General features: G+C 40.0%; 1 protein-coding gene across 1 annotated transcript in view; it reads left to right on the plus strand.

Annotated features, from left to right (window-relative positions):
* csmd3b (CUB and Sushi multiple domains 3b) overlaps positions 1–13,498 on the plus strand; it is a 1,933,688-nt gene that overhangs the window by 1,743,184 nt on the left and 177,006 nt on the right. The window contains exons 35-38 of the mRNA XM_072571243.1: positions 446–570; positions 3,359–3,455; positions 5,064–5,168; positions 5,859–5,977. Coding sequence (XP_072427344.1) covers positions 446–570; positions 3,359–3,455; positions 5,064–5,168; positions 5,859–5,977 — 446 coding nt within the window. The remainder of the gene's footprint in view (positions 1–445; positions 571–3,358; positions 3,456–5,063; positions 5,169–5,858; positions 5,978–13,498) is intronic.

The raw sequence follows: 13,498 nt of genomic DNA on the forward strand, positions 1-13,498 counted from the left end.
CAAACATCAGTACATCATTTCATGATAATTTGTTAGGATAATGGGTGAGTCAATGAATTGCTGTAAAGTTTAATTTTATATGGTGTGTACATCAATCTACTAAACTACTTTCCACCAACAGATTAGTTATTAGATTGAGGACTGTGCTCAAAATTACACTTTAGATTGTTTAGAATGTGGTTTTTCACGCTGCTGACTTATGACAGCACTATACGACTGCTCTTGCCATTCCTGATGTGCTTACAAGTATTCAAAGAGAATAAATAAGAGATGCCGAATGTTTCTTGAATCTCTCTAGACAGTAAATTGCTCTATTATTCATGGTTCCTTTAGTAAATCCTCGATAAGCTCTTGTCAAGTAGCAACATGCCTTTTCTGTTCCATGCACACCAATATTACTGTCAGGACTTTTTTTTTCAGTTTCAGCATTTTCATTTTCTTTCAGTGCCCTGTGGTGGAATTTTAACAAAGCGCAGAGGGAGCATTCTGTCTCCAAGTTATCCTGAACCATATGACAACAATTTGAACTGCATCTGGAAAATCATGGTGCCGGAAGGTGCTGGAATACAAGTAAGGTTTCTACTTCTGAATTGTTTATTCGATTCAGTCGTATCTAATTCTGATTATGTAGAACTGATGCTTCTGTTTGTGTCTTGGTTTGTTTTTTACATCATGCAGATGTAATACAGAAGTGTTGATTTGCTAATATTTAATCATATTGTATGAGTTGATAGTCTGGCTTTCGAGATGTAAAAGAAATTCCTACTGCTATGTTTGGAAGCCTGAGTCCTGGACTACAAAGATCTCATTTGAACAATGATCTGTCACCCAGTTTGGTGTACCAATGAGATCTCATATAACTTGACACCATTGTTCTGTCCTTTGTACAGTCTCCTGTTTCACGTTCACTTAACAATTGTGCTTTTTTTCTTGCAAAATTAAAGCACTTCTTGTGAAGGATACATATCTTCTGTGTATATATTTTCTGAATTAATATTGACTACAAAGTTTTACAGGACATTCTGCACAGGATGTGCAATTTATAAACTCATCTCCTAGTGCCATTAGTATGTGTTCATTTGCATAAAAAGGCAATCTAATTGCAATTACTTATTAAATTTGAGCAAAGTATTGAAATTGTCTGATTGCAGTTCAGAAACCCAGAGTTCATTAGGCAACTGACACTATGATTCCACTTCAGTGATACTCATACTTTTCATGACTTTTCACTTAAGTTTTAACTTTAGTAAAATGAAATCTATAAATTTCCATGAATATACTGGTGGCAAATACAAGTACGGCCCTGGGTAGTGTTGTAGAACAGAGAGACTGAGGGATTCAGGAATATAGTTCTTTGAAATTTGTATTCTAGGTAAACAGGGTGATTTAAGAAGGTGTTTAGCATGTTTGCCTTCATTGCTCAGACTTCACCAGCACCTTACAAATCCATGATTCTTACCAACAGCAAATGCACGGGAATGCCACCATTTCTGAGCTGACTTGGAACTTTGTCACCAGTCATTCACTGTGATTGGGTCAAAATCCTGGAGCTCCCTTCCTAACAGCATTCGACATGTCCCTATACACCAAGGACTGTAGTGATTTAAGAAGCATCTCACCATTACCTTCCCTAAGGCAATTAGACAATTCCCTTAGGCAATAACAGAAAATCTCATATCCAATGTACATTTTTTTAAAAAAGCTCAACGTGCAGAAGATCTAGTTCATGGCACAGATACTCTTATAATTTATATTCAACTGAATGCAGCAGTGTGTACTTCTTTACCTCAGGCAATGATTCAATAAAGAATTCACAGAAATTCTACTTCAAAAGATTGTCATTAGATTTCATCTAAAAGACCCAAAGAAAACTTTTAAAGCTAGGCTTCATTTAAGTCCGTTGTAATTGTTTATAAAGACTAAAGTGTTAAGGGATTTGATATGCTAAATGTAGATAAATTATGTTGCCCAGTTGGGTAATGCACAAAAAGAGGAGCAATATTAAAAATACAGAAGGGCCATTTAGGAGTAAAATCAAGAAGCACCCTTCCACATTAAAGGTAACAAAAATTAGAAGTTTTATCAGCCAACTGTAGAAGATGAGTCAAAAAAATTCGCAAAATTAAAATCAATAAATTTTATTTGATGTGAACTTGAAAGAAAATGCAGCTGAAGATTGCAATGAGTACAGGTCAACCTCTTGCCATCCAGTTAGGAAAGAAAGGCACACAAAACTGAATGGCTGATTACAAGTCATATTTTTATAAATTTCTACAATACATTATTGCAAGAATCATCAAATAATTTTCATGACTTACCAGTCACAAACCTTATATTATTGCACAGCCATTATATTATTTGGGCATTTAGGAATTGAATCAATTAACATTTAAAATAAATTAATAAAACATCAGATTGAGTATAGTTCAGCCTTCAACACTATTATCCCCTCAAGACTGATTACTAAACTTAATAATCTCAGACTAAGCCCCACTCTCTGCAACTGGGTCTTCAGTTTCCTTACCCACAGGCCATAATCAGTGAAAATTGGGGACAATATTTCATCCTCACTAATATTCAACACTGGAGCCCCCCCCAGGGGTGTGTACTCAGCCTCCTCCTGTACTCACTGTATACCCATAACTGTGTCGCCAAATACCAGACTAATGCCATTTACACCTTCGGTCAAGTCTCAGATGCAACAAAACAGACTACAGACGGGAGATGGAAGACCTGAAAAATGGTGCACTGAGAACAACACAGTTCTCAATACCAGCAAAACCAAGGAACTCATTATTGACTTTAGGCAGGATGTTACTCATGCCCCCTACACATTAACAGCACAGAGGTGGAATGAGTGGAGAGTGTCAAGCTCCTGAGAGTGGTCATCAACAACAAGCTTTCTTGGACTCTTCATGTGAATACCAGAGCATTCTCAAATATCCATCCCACCCTGGTAATGTTTTTCTACAACCTCTACCATCGGGGAGAAGGTACAGAAGCCTGAACACACGTACCAGCCGGTTTTGAAACAGTTTCTACCCTACTGTTGTTAGAATACTGAATAGACTAACAAACTCTTAGCATTTGCCTGTACCTATGTTTTGGTCTTTGCCACTGTTAACCTATTATTTACTTATCTATGCTATTTGACTGTGTGATCTGCCTGTATTGCTAACAAGACAAAGCTTTTCACTATGTCTCGGTACATGTGACAATAATTTCAATTCAATTCAATTCTGCAAAGTGCAAGCAAATCTGTATTTTTCAATATTTGTAATGATTTAATTAAGAAACTTTGAAGTGCACACTTGGTATGAATTGTATTTTTAAAAATTCCTATATTTGGATCCTTCAGGTTCAAGTAATAAGCTTTGCAACAGAACATAACTGGGATTCATTGGATTTCTATGATGGAGTTGACACTAATGCTCCCAGACTTGGGAGCTTTTCAGGTAAGGAACCAAATAATATAAATCTATATTAAATGAGGAGATTAAAAAAAATGTCAAGTTTAGTTCATCATGGTTTCTCTTCATTTCGGTTAGTTTGTTGTATAAATAACTGAAAATTTGGTTATCCTATAATAACAGCAACGCAAATTATCTTGTGGTTTAATGCTGATCACCTGAAGTATAACTGAGTTAACCTAATCTGTTAGATCTTGCCCTTTATGAATGCAATCTTTCTTTTTCTGAAAAACATTTTCTCATTCAATGAACTTCACCTTTAAAAGTAGGTAGAACTTGCATCTTTTTGTGGCTGAATTCTGAAACCTGACCATACATTTGTAAATTCATTTATTTTGGTATCAAAGGTACAGGAGATTTTTTTTTTCTCTTTTGCAGGTTGTGGTTAATGCATTTTTAAAGTTCATTTCTCACTTTATCATATATTTTTCTGAGGCAATTTTCACTGAGGTGTTCCCTTTTAGATGCACTTAGCACCTGCCCAGAACTGATGCTTTGTGTATTGGCCAATGCAAACATACTCACAATAACCATGTAGAGAAAGTGAGAACTGCAGATGCTGGAGATCAGAGTCAAGAGTATGGTGCTGCTGTGTTTTTCCAGCATTACACTTTTGACTCACAATAACCATGGTAAAGTCAAATATAATATCCCTTTGGCTGTTCGCAACACACAATGTATTCACTGTACCTAACCATCCCAGGCTTGCAAAACTCATAGTATAGTGTTAATATTGGATGTGATTTTGTAACTGAACAACGTTTGCTGGATATTCCTTAATACGCGAACAATTACGCTGACAACAAATTCAGTCAGGCTCACAGTGATTCGCCCTTGTATTTTCTAGAAGCTACATATATTAATATACAGATGCTGTTGTTTGCAGGCAGAAAGATCTTAAAAGTGCACTGTACCTGTTTTCAACTTAACAAAGTAGGGGACAGCCATTCTCTTGTTGATTTCGTAAGGCAAACCCTGACCAATCAGATTCACATGATCTGGTTTAAAATTTGATCCACCCTGGCTGTCAACTGTCAATCATCATTAATGTGTTCAAAGTTAAAAATCACACAACACCAGGTTATAGTCCAACAGGTTTAATTGGAAGCACACTAGCTTTTGGGGCGACGCTCCGAAAGTTAGTGTGCTTCCAATTAAACCTGTTGGACTATAACCTGGTGTTGTGTGATTTTTAACTTTGCAATTATACCCGCTGAGAGCGATCACAATCAGTGTAATTTACAAAATACAGAAAAGAGAGCTAGCTGAGCTTGCAATTTCATTTGTGGCCCACAGTTATGCATGACATTGGATATTCAGTGAGGAATGGACACGAAATTAATTGTTTCTTCCACGATAAGGAAATGTTCCAAACTTACACATAATCTGTCTGTCTCCATCCTAGAGGAGCCCACCCACCCTTACTTTCTGTCAGGAATTTGAGATTGAGCAGGGGATAGGCTTTTCACCCCAAGAGGTAGTTCAGAAGAAGACAGACCCCAACTTGCTGCAATTCCTTAATATGCGCATAAAGCTGCCAATGGTGGAACCTAAATGCTAACTTTTTCAATTCCTATTCTATCCTAAATTCAGGAACTACAATACCAGCATTTCTCAACAGCACATCCAATAATTTGTACCTCAACTTTCAATCGGACATCAGTATTTCAGCTGCTGGCTTTCATCTAGAATACACAGGTAATCCAGCTCTTATACAAATTAGATGTTGCAGTTAAATGACAGGGACTACCAGTGAAGCCATTGAATCCATGACTTCTGGATCTAAAATAGACACCAGCTGTCCAGAATGGATTGCTCCCCAGAATGACCTGGCGATTGCTTTCCAAATAACCATCAATCAACCTCTGGAGCAGGTGGGACTGGAGCCTAGGTCTTCTGGCTCAGAACTATGGACACTACCGCTGTACAATTAGAGCCCTTAGAACATTTTGGAGGGCAACATTAACTGCAGGTGGCTATTCATTGGGCATGTGGCAAAAACACAGCCCCATCCACCTGTAACTATTTTAAGTACACTCATCACAAATTTGGGCTGGGCAGCCTGGGTTAAGCACAGACATAAAAACAACCTTACACTAAGATTTATCATGCTAATGATTCATCATCCTAGTGTGCAACACTGCTCTGATCCCAACTCTGTCCAATTGCAATAAACACTGGGAATTTTCTGATTTTTACTTGGAAAGAAATCTAATTCTGCTATTTATCCTCCTAAATTCATTGTCTTTCTTGTTTGGTTTGGCATGTCTCAAGTCTAAGAAACCTGGTTAAGATTTGTTCCAGAAAATAACAAGAGATTGGTTTGCTTGGGGGCTCTTTTTCCATTTTAAATATCAATGGCTAATAATATGTTTTGTGATATTGCAGCTATTGGATTAGATTCCTGCACAGAACCACTTACTCCCAGCAATGGAATGAAAAATGGAGACCGATACTTGGTTGGAGATGTAATATCATTTCAGTGTGATCAGGGATACTCTCTACAGGTAGGCATTTGGAGTCATAATGGAAGTAAAGTCTGTACTTCTTTTATAAAAAAAAACTTCTTGAGTCTATCGTTCCACTGAGTATTGACACAGACTATTTGACTCAATAGTGACTTCCAGGATGTTGAAGATAAATAATTCAACATTGGAATGCCATTGAACATCAAGGAAAGCTTGGTGGACCCAATACAAATGTATATTCAAGCAATGTTTTAGACTTAGAAGATGAACAGTGGGGAGCAGAATGATACACTCATGGGAAGGTGGTTTGCCACATTCCTGTTTATTTCATATCTACAACAATATAAACTGCAGAAATATTTTTAGTTGGTTCCCCCATGAATATTAAAGAACTACCATGTCATTAGGATCATTTTTTTCTTTTTTTCTTTATTTATTCGCAAAGTCAACAAAGCCGCCTATATCTGGAACCGCAGGAGATGGGGCAAATTCTAATTGGATAATTTGCATGTGTTTATTCTGCACTAGAATGTGGAAGATAGAGAACTTGGGGAAATAGGTGGTGACATATTGAAAAATGTCCGTATTACAGAGGGGGAGGTGCTGGGCGGCTAAAAGCACAGAAAAGTGGATAAGTTCCTAGAACCTGATCAGGTATATCTTAAAACACTGTGGGAAGCTAGGGAAGCAATTGCTGGGCCCCTTGCTGAGATATTTGTATCATCAACAGTCACAGGTGAGGTGCCGGAAGACTGGAAGTTAGCTAACATGGTACGGTTATTTCTGAAAGATGGTAAGGAAAAACTAGAGGACTATGGACCAGTGAGCCTGACAGTCGTGGTGGGCAAGTTTTGGAGGGAATTCTAAGGCACAGGATTTACATGAATTTGGAAAGGCAAGGACTTATTAAGGATAGTCAACATGGCTTTATGTGTGGGAAATCATGCCTCACTAACTTAATCAAGTCTTTTGAAGATGTGATAAAGAGGATTGATAAAGGCAGAGCAGTGATCATGATCTATATGGATTTCAGTAAGGCCTTCAACAAACTTCATCATGGGAGACTGGTTAACAAGGTTAGGTCTCATAGAATATAGGGAGAACTAGTCATTTGGGTACAGAACTGGCTCAAATTAGAAGACAGAAGGTAGTGGTGGGGGGGTTTCTTTTCAAACTGGAGGCCTGTGACAATGATCAGTACTGGGTCCACTGCTTTTCGTCATTTATGCAAATGATTTGAATATGAACGTAGGAGGTATGGTTAGTAAGTTTGCGGATGGCACTAAAATTGGAGGTATAGTGGACAGCGAAGAAGGTTAACTCAGAGTACAATGGGATCTTGATCAGATGGGCCAATGAGCTGAGGAGAGGCAGATGGAGTTTAATTTAGGTAAATGTAAGGTGTTGCAGTTTGGAAAAGCAAATCAAGGCAGGACTTATATACTTAATGGAAGGTCCAGAGGAGTGTGGCCGTACAAAGAGATCTTGGAGGCAGGTTCATTGCTCCTTGAAAGTGGAGTTGTAGGTAGACAGGATAGTGAAGAAGGTGTTTGGTATGCTTTCCTTCACTGGTCAGTGCACTGAGTATAGGAGTTGGGAGATCATGTTGCAGCTGTACAGGGCATTGGTTAGGCCACAGTTGGAATATTGTGTGCAATTCTGGTCTCCCTGCTATAAGAAGGATGTTGTGAAACTTGAAAGGTTCAGAAAAATTTACAAGGATATTGCCAGAGTTGAAAGGTTTGAACTACAGAGAAAAACTAACAGGCTGGGTCTGTTTTCCCTGAGCTTCAGAGTTTGAGGCGTGGCCTTATAGAGGTTTATAAAATCATGAGGGGCATGGATAGGATAAATAGACAAGGTCTTTTCCCTGGGGTGGGGGAAGTCCAAAACTAGAAGACATAGGTTTAAGGTGAGAGGGGAAAGATATAAAAAGGGAACTAAGGGGCACCTGTTCATGCAAAGGATGGTACATGTATGGAATGAGCTGCCAGAGGAAGTGGTGGAGGCTGGTACAGTGACAACATTTAAAAAGCACCTGAATGGGGACATGAACAAGAGGAATTTAGAAGGATATGGGCAAACTGCTGGCAAATGGGGCGAGGGATATCTGGTCTGCAAGGATGAGTTGGACTGAAGTTTTGTTTTTCCATGCTGTACAACGCTATGATACTATGACTCTAATGTCAAAGTCACTGCCAAAGCTAGCATTTATTGCCCTTGAGAAAATGGTGGTGAGGCATTTCCTTGAACTGCTGCAGTCCATACCATGAAAAACTCTCACAGTGCTTTGATGAGAAGGAATTTCAAGGATTTTTATTTCCCTGTGGACTTGTTGGACTTGTTCTTTCTTACCTCTGCCATTCAATGATACTATCAACATCAAATTTATCAGCATACTTGGGATTCACTATTTCCCACAAACTTAACTGGACCAGTCATATAAATGCTGTGGCTTTCAAGAGACATTCAAAGTCTGGTGAGGGTAATTGTCTTCTCCATTGGGCTCTGAATTCTTTTTTCCCTCACTGCAAAGCATTGGCGAGGGGGATGGTAGAACTCACTCCACTTGTCAGGTTAATATAGCCAACTTAATCAGCATTTCAATAGACCATAGACAATAGGTGCAGGAGTAGGCCATTCTGCCCTTCGAGCCTGCACCACCATTCAATATGATCATGGCTGTACCACCATTCAATATGATCATCGTTAATCAGTATCCTGTTCCTGCCTTATCTCCATAACCCTTGATTCCACAAACCTTGAGAGCTCTATCCAACTCTTTTTTAAATGAATCCAGAGACTGGGCCTCCACTGCCCTCTGGGGCAGAGCATTCCACACAGCCACCACTCTCTGGGTGAAGAAGTTTCTCCTCATCTCTGTCCTAAATGGTCTACCCCGTATTTTTAAGCTGTGTCCTCTGGTTCGGCACTCACCCATCAGCGGAAACATGTTTCCTGCCTCCAGAGTGTCCAATCCTTTAATAATCTTATATGTCTTAATCAGATCCCCTCTCAGTCTTCTAAACTCAAGGGTATACAAACCCAGTTACTCCAGCCTTTCAGTGTAAGGTAATCCTGCCATTCCAGGAATTGACCTCGTGAACCTCCACTGCACTCCCTCAATAGCCAGAATGTCTTTCCTCAAATTTGGAGACCAGAACTGCACACAGTACTCCAGGTGTGGTCTCACCAGGGCCCTGTACAGCTGCAGAAGAACCTCTTTGCTTCTATACTCAATCCCTCTTGTTATGAAGGCCAGCATGCTATTAGCCTTCTTCACTACCTGCTGTACCTGCATGCTTACCTTCATTGACTAGTGTACAAGAACACCCAGATCTCTTTGTACTGCCCCTTTAGCTAAATTGATTCCATTTAGGTAGTAATCTGTCTTCCTGTTCTTGCCACCAAAGTGGATAACCATACATTTATCCACATTAAATTGCATCTGCCATGCATCTGACCATTCACCTAACTTGTCCAGGTCACCCTGTAATCTCCTAACATCCTCATCACATTTCACCCTGCCACCCAGCTTAGTATCATCAGCAAATTTGCTAATATTACTAATACCATCTTCTATATAATTAACATATATTGTAAAAAGCTGCAGTCCCAGTACTGATCCCTGCGGTACCCCACTGGTCACTGCCTGCCATTCTGAAATGGAGCCGTTTATCAATACTCTTTGTTTCCTATCAGCCAACCAACTTTCAATCCAAGTTAGTACTTTTCCCCCAATACCATACACCCTAATTTTGCTCACTAACCTCCTATGTGGACTTTATCAAAAGCTTTCTGAAAATCCAGGTACACTACATCTACTGGATCTCCCGTGTCCATCTTCAGAGTTACATCCTCAAAAAATTCCAGAAGATTAGTCAAGCATGATTTCCCTTTCATAAATACATGCTGACTCTGACCTACCCTGTTACAACTATCCAGATGTGTCATTTCATCCTTTATAATCGACTCCAGCATCTTTCCTACCACTGAGGTCAGACTAACTGGTCTATAATTTCCTGTTTTCACTCTCCCACCTTACTTAAGAAGTGGTACAACATTAGCCACCCTCCAATCTGCAGGAACTGATCCCAAATCTATCGAACTCTGGACAATAATCACCAACGCATCCACGATTACTCGAGCCACCTCCTTCAGTACCCTGGGATGTAACCATCAGGCCCCAGGGACTTATCAGGTCCTGGGAACCAAACAGTCTCTCCAACACCAATTCCTGGCAAATATAAGTTCCCTTAAGTTCAGGTCCTTCAGCCACTGTTACCTCAGGGAGATTGCTTGTGTCTTCCCCAGTGAACACAGATCTGAAGTACCAATTCAATTCTTCTGCCATTTCTTTGTTCCCCGTAATATATTCCCCTGCTTCTGTCTTCAAGGGCCCAATTTTAGTTTTAACTATTTTTTTGCCTTTCACATATGTAAAAAAACTTTTACTATCCTCCTTTATATTGTTGGCCAGTTTACCTTCGTACCTCATTTTTTCTCTGCGTATTTCCTTCTTAGTAATCCTCTGTTATTCTTGAAAAGCTTCCCAGTCCTCCATTTTCCCACTTATCTTTGCTATGTTATACTTTTTCTCTTTTAACTTTATATGTTTCTTAATTTCCCTTGTCATCCATGGCCACCCATGCCTCCTCCTAGGATCTTTCTTCCTTTTTGGAATGAACTGATCCTGCAATGTCTGCATTATACATAGAAATATCCGCCATTGTTCCTCCACTGTCCTCCCTGCTAAGGTATTGCACCATTGAACTTTGGCCAGCTCCTCCCTCATAGCTCCATAGTTCCCTTTATTCAATAGAAATATTGTCACTTCCGATTGTACCTCTCCCTCTCAAATTGCAGATTGAAGCTTATTGTATTATGGTCACTACTTCCCAATGGCTCCTTCACTTCAAGGTCCCTGACCAATTCTGGTTCGTTGCACAATACCAGATTGAGAATTGCCTTCTCCCTGGTCGGCTCCAGCACCAGCTGTTCTAAGAATCCATTTCTGAGGCACTCCACAAAGTCTCTTTCTTGAGGTCCAATACCATCCTGATTCTCCCAGTCTACCTGCATGTTGAAATTCCCCAGAACAACTGTAGTAAAATCTTTGCGACAGGCCAATTTCAGCTCCTGATTTAACTTACATCCGACATCCAGACTACTGTTTGGGGGCCTGTAGATAACTCCCAAGAGGGTCTTTTTACCCTTAGTATTTCTCAGCTCTATCCACACTGACTCTACATCCCCTGATTCTAGCTCTCCCCATGCAAGGGACTGAATATCATCCCTTACCAACATGGCCACCCCACCCCCTCTGCCCGTCAGTCTGTCCTTATGATAGCACGTGTAGCCTTGAATATTCATTTCCCATGTCCACTTGAAGCCACGTCTCAGTTATCCCCACAATATCGTATCTGCCAATTTCCAAAAGAGCCTCAAGCTCATCCATCTTATTTCTAATGTTTCGTGCACTCATGTATAGTATTTTTAATTTGTTACTGCCCTCCCCCTTCCCATCAACTCCTATTTCACTCAACCTTCCAGCATGATCCCTTTCTGAGTTTTCTGCCTCATTGATACAATTGTCTTTCTTGACTTCCCTTGTTCTAACTTTCCCTCCAATTTCCTTCTTAAACATTCAATTTGTCCCCTCCCCCCAGCTACTTAGTTTAAATGTAGCTGTGTTGCAGTAGCAAACCTGCCTGCCAGAATGCTGGTCCCTAACGTATTAAGGTGCAAACCGTCTCTCTTGTAGAATTTATGCTTACCACAAAACATACGCCAGTGATCCAAGAATTTAAATCCTTGCTTCCTGCATCAGTTCCCCAGCCACACATTCAAGTCCATTATCTCCCTGTTTCTGGCCTCACCAGCCTGAGGAACTGGAAGCAAACCGGAGATAACCACCTTGGACGTCCTGCTTTTCAGCCTTCTTCCTAGTTCTCCGAAGTCCCGCTGTAGTATGTTCCTCCTCTTCTTCCCGACATCATTTGTACCGACATGTACCACCACCTCTGGCTCTTCACCTTCATCCTTGAGGATTTCCTGCACTCTGTCTGTGATGTCTTTAACCCTGGCACCAGGAAGGCAACACACCATCCTTAAGTCCCGTCTGCTGCCACAAAAACCCCAGTCAGTTCCTCTCCTTATGGAGTCCCCTATTACCATGGCTCTGTGCGATGTCCAACTCTTCCACTCTGTCTCCACGCCAATTTTTGATTGACAGACCTGGCCGCCTCACGGACTGGCAGTGTCATCTGTCTCTACTGTTTCCAAAGATTCAACTTGTTCCTGACAGGTACTTCCCCCGGGGTCTCTTGCACCTGTCTCCTCTCTACCTTCCTCACCATCTGCTCTCTTCTGGTACGATTGGTGTAATAACCTCGCTGAAGGCTTTATGCAAGAACTTCAGTATTCACCCTGCAATTCACCTGCAATATTCACTGCAGCAGCTTGCCTTGACTCAGTGATAGTGTGTAAAGTGCTGTGGTTGATGAGTATTTCTATTACCTGAAAGCTGCTTTCATTTGAATTAGGGCTCAAAGCCTGATCACTTGCTGTTCTTTGTGTATAATCCATGGTTTGGGTTTAAATGTAGAACGTTTGAGAGTTAAGATTTTTTAAAACAAATGGTTGTGGAAGTGAGAAGATGTCTGATGGCTGTAGGAAGATACCAGTCATCCATCTGGTGAGTAGAAAGAGAGTCAGTTCAGAGGAATATGATCACTAGAATGCAAGGCATAACTCAAGGGAACGTAAAGTGAATGCTAAGACTCTGAAAACTGTCAAGGAACAGAGGCACCTTGGAGTGTATATATACAGATCCCTGAAGATAGTCAGGCAGCTCAATTCTTTTTAAAAGTATGCTTCATTCATAGAAAGTCTTTATGTACATACAGTTACTGAAGCAGTTCTGTGCAGTCTTTGCACCTGAAGAACAAACAAACTTTGGCATTTGTCAATCCCTGCAGTTGTGAAAAAACTAAGGCATTTTTTTTACTTATACAGGATTGTATTTACATTTGAATCACTGAGAGGTTGTGATAACTGAATAGATCCCCATTGTACTTTGGCAGAAAGACCTTTCCCCACTGTGAGGTAGATAAGATAGCCAAGAGGATACAATGTGTCATGACCATACTACGTACATCTGAACAGCGATCCTTAAACTGTGAATTTAAATAGTTCGTGGAGTCCCCTTTTAGAATTGTGAATGTTCCAGCTTAAGTAATAAGCAGAAGGAAATCTTTAATCTTGAATAAGTTTATTACATGATAATTGCTGAAAGTTTCTGAGTAAGAAGGTGATACAGGCATTGACTAAAATTATTGTGAAATGATATTCATGTAATTCATAATTTTTTTGTCTGATCACATGATTCAGACATCAGTTAAAGAAGAAGCCGCCAGTCTAGAATGGGTATGTGAAAAGAGAGATCTTAAACATGACACCAGAGAATTGTATTTCACAACAATGAATATGCAGATGTCAATAAAGACATGTTACAGCTAAAAAGTCTTATTTAATGAGAATGAAAAAGCAGCCTGAGAG

Source organism: Chiloscyllium punctatum, chromosome 5 (assembly GCF_047496795.1).
Source record: "Chiloscyllium punctatum isolate Juve2018m chromosome 5, sChiPun1.3, whole genome shotgun sequence".
Classification (NCBI taxonomy): Eukaryota; Metazoa; Chordata; class Chondrichthyes; order Orectolobiformes; family Hemiscylliidae; genus Chiloscyllium; species Chiloscyllium punctatum.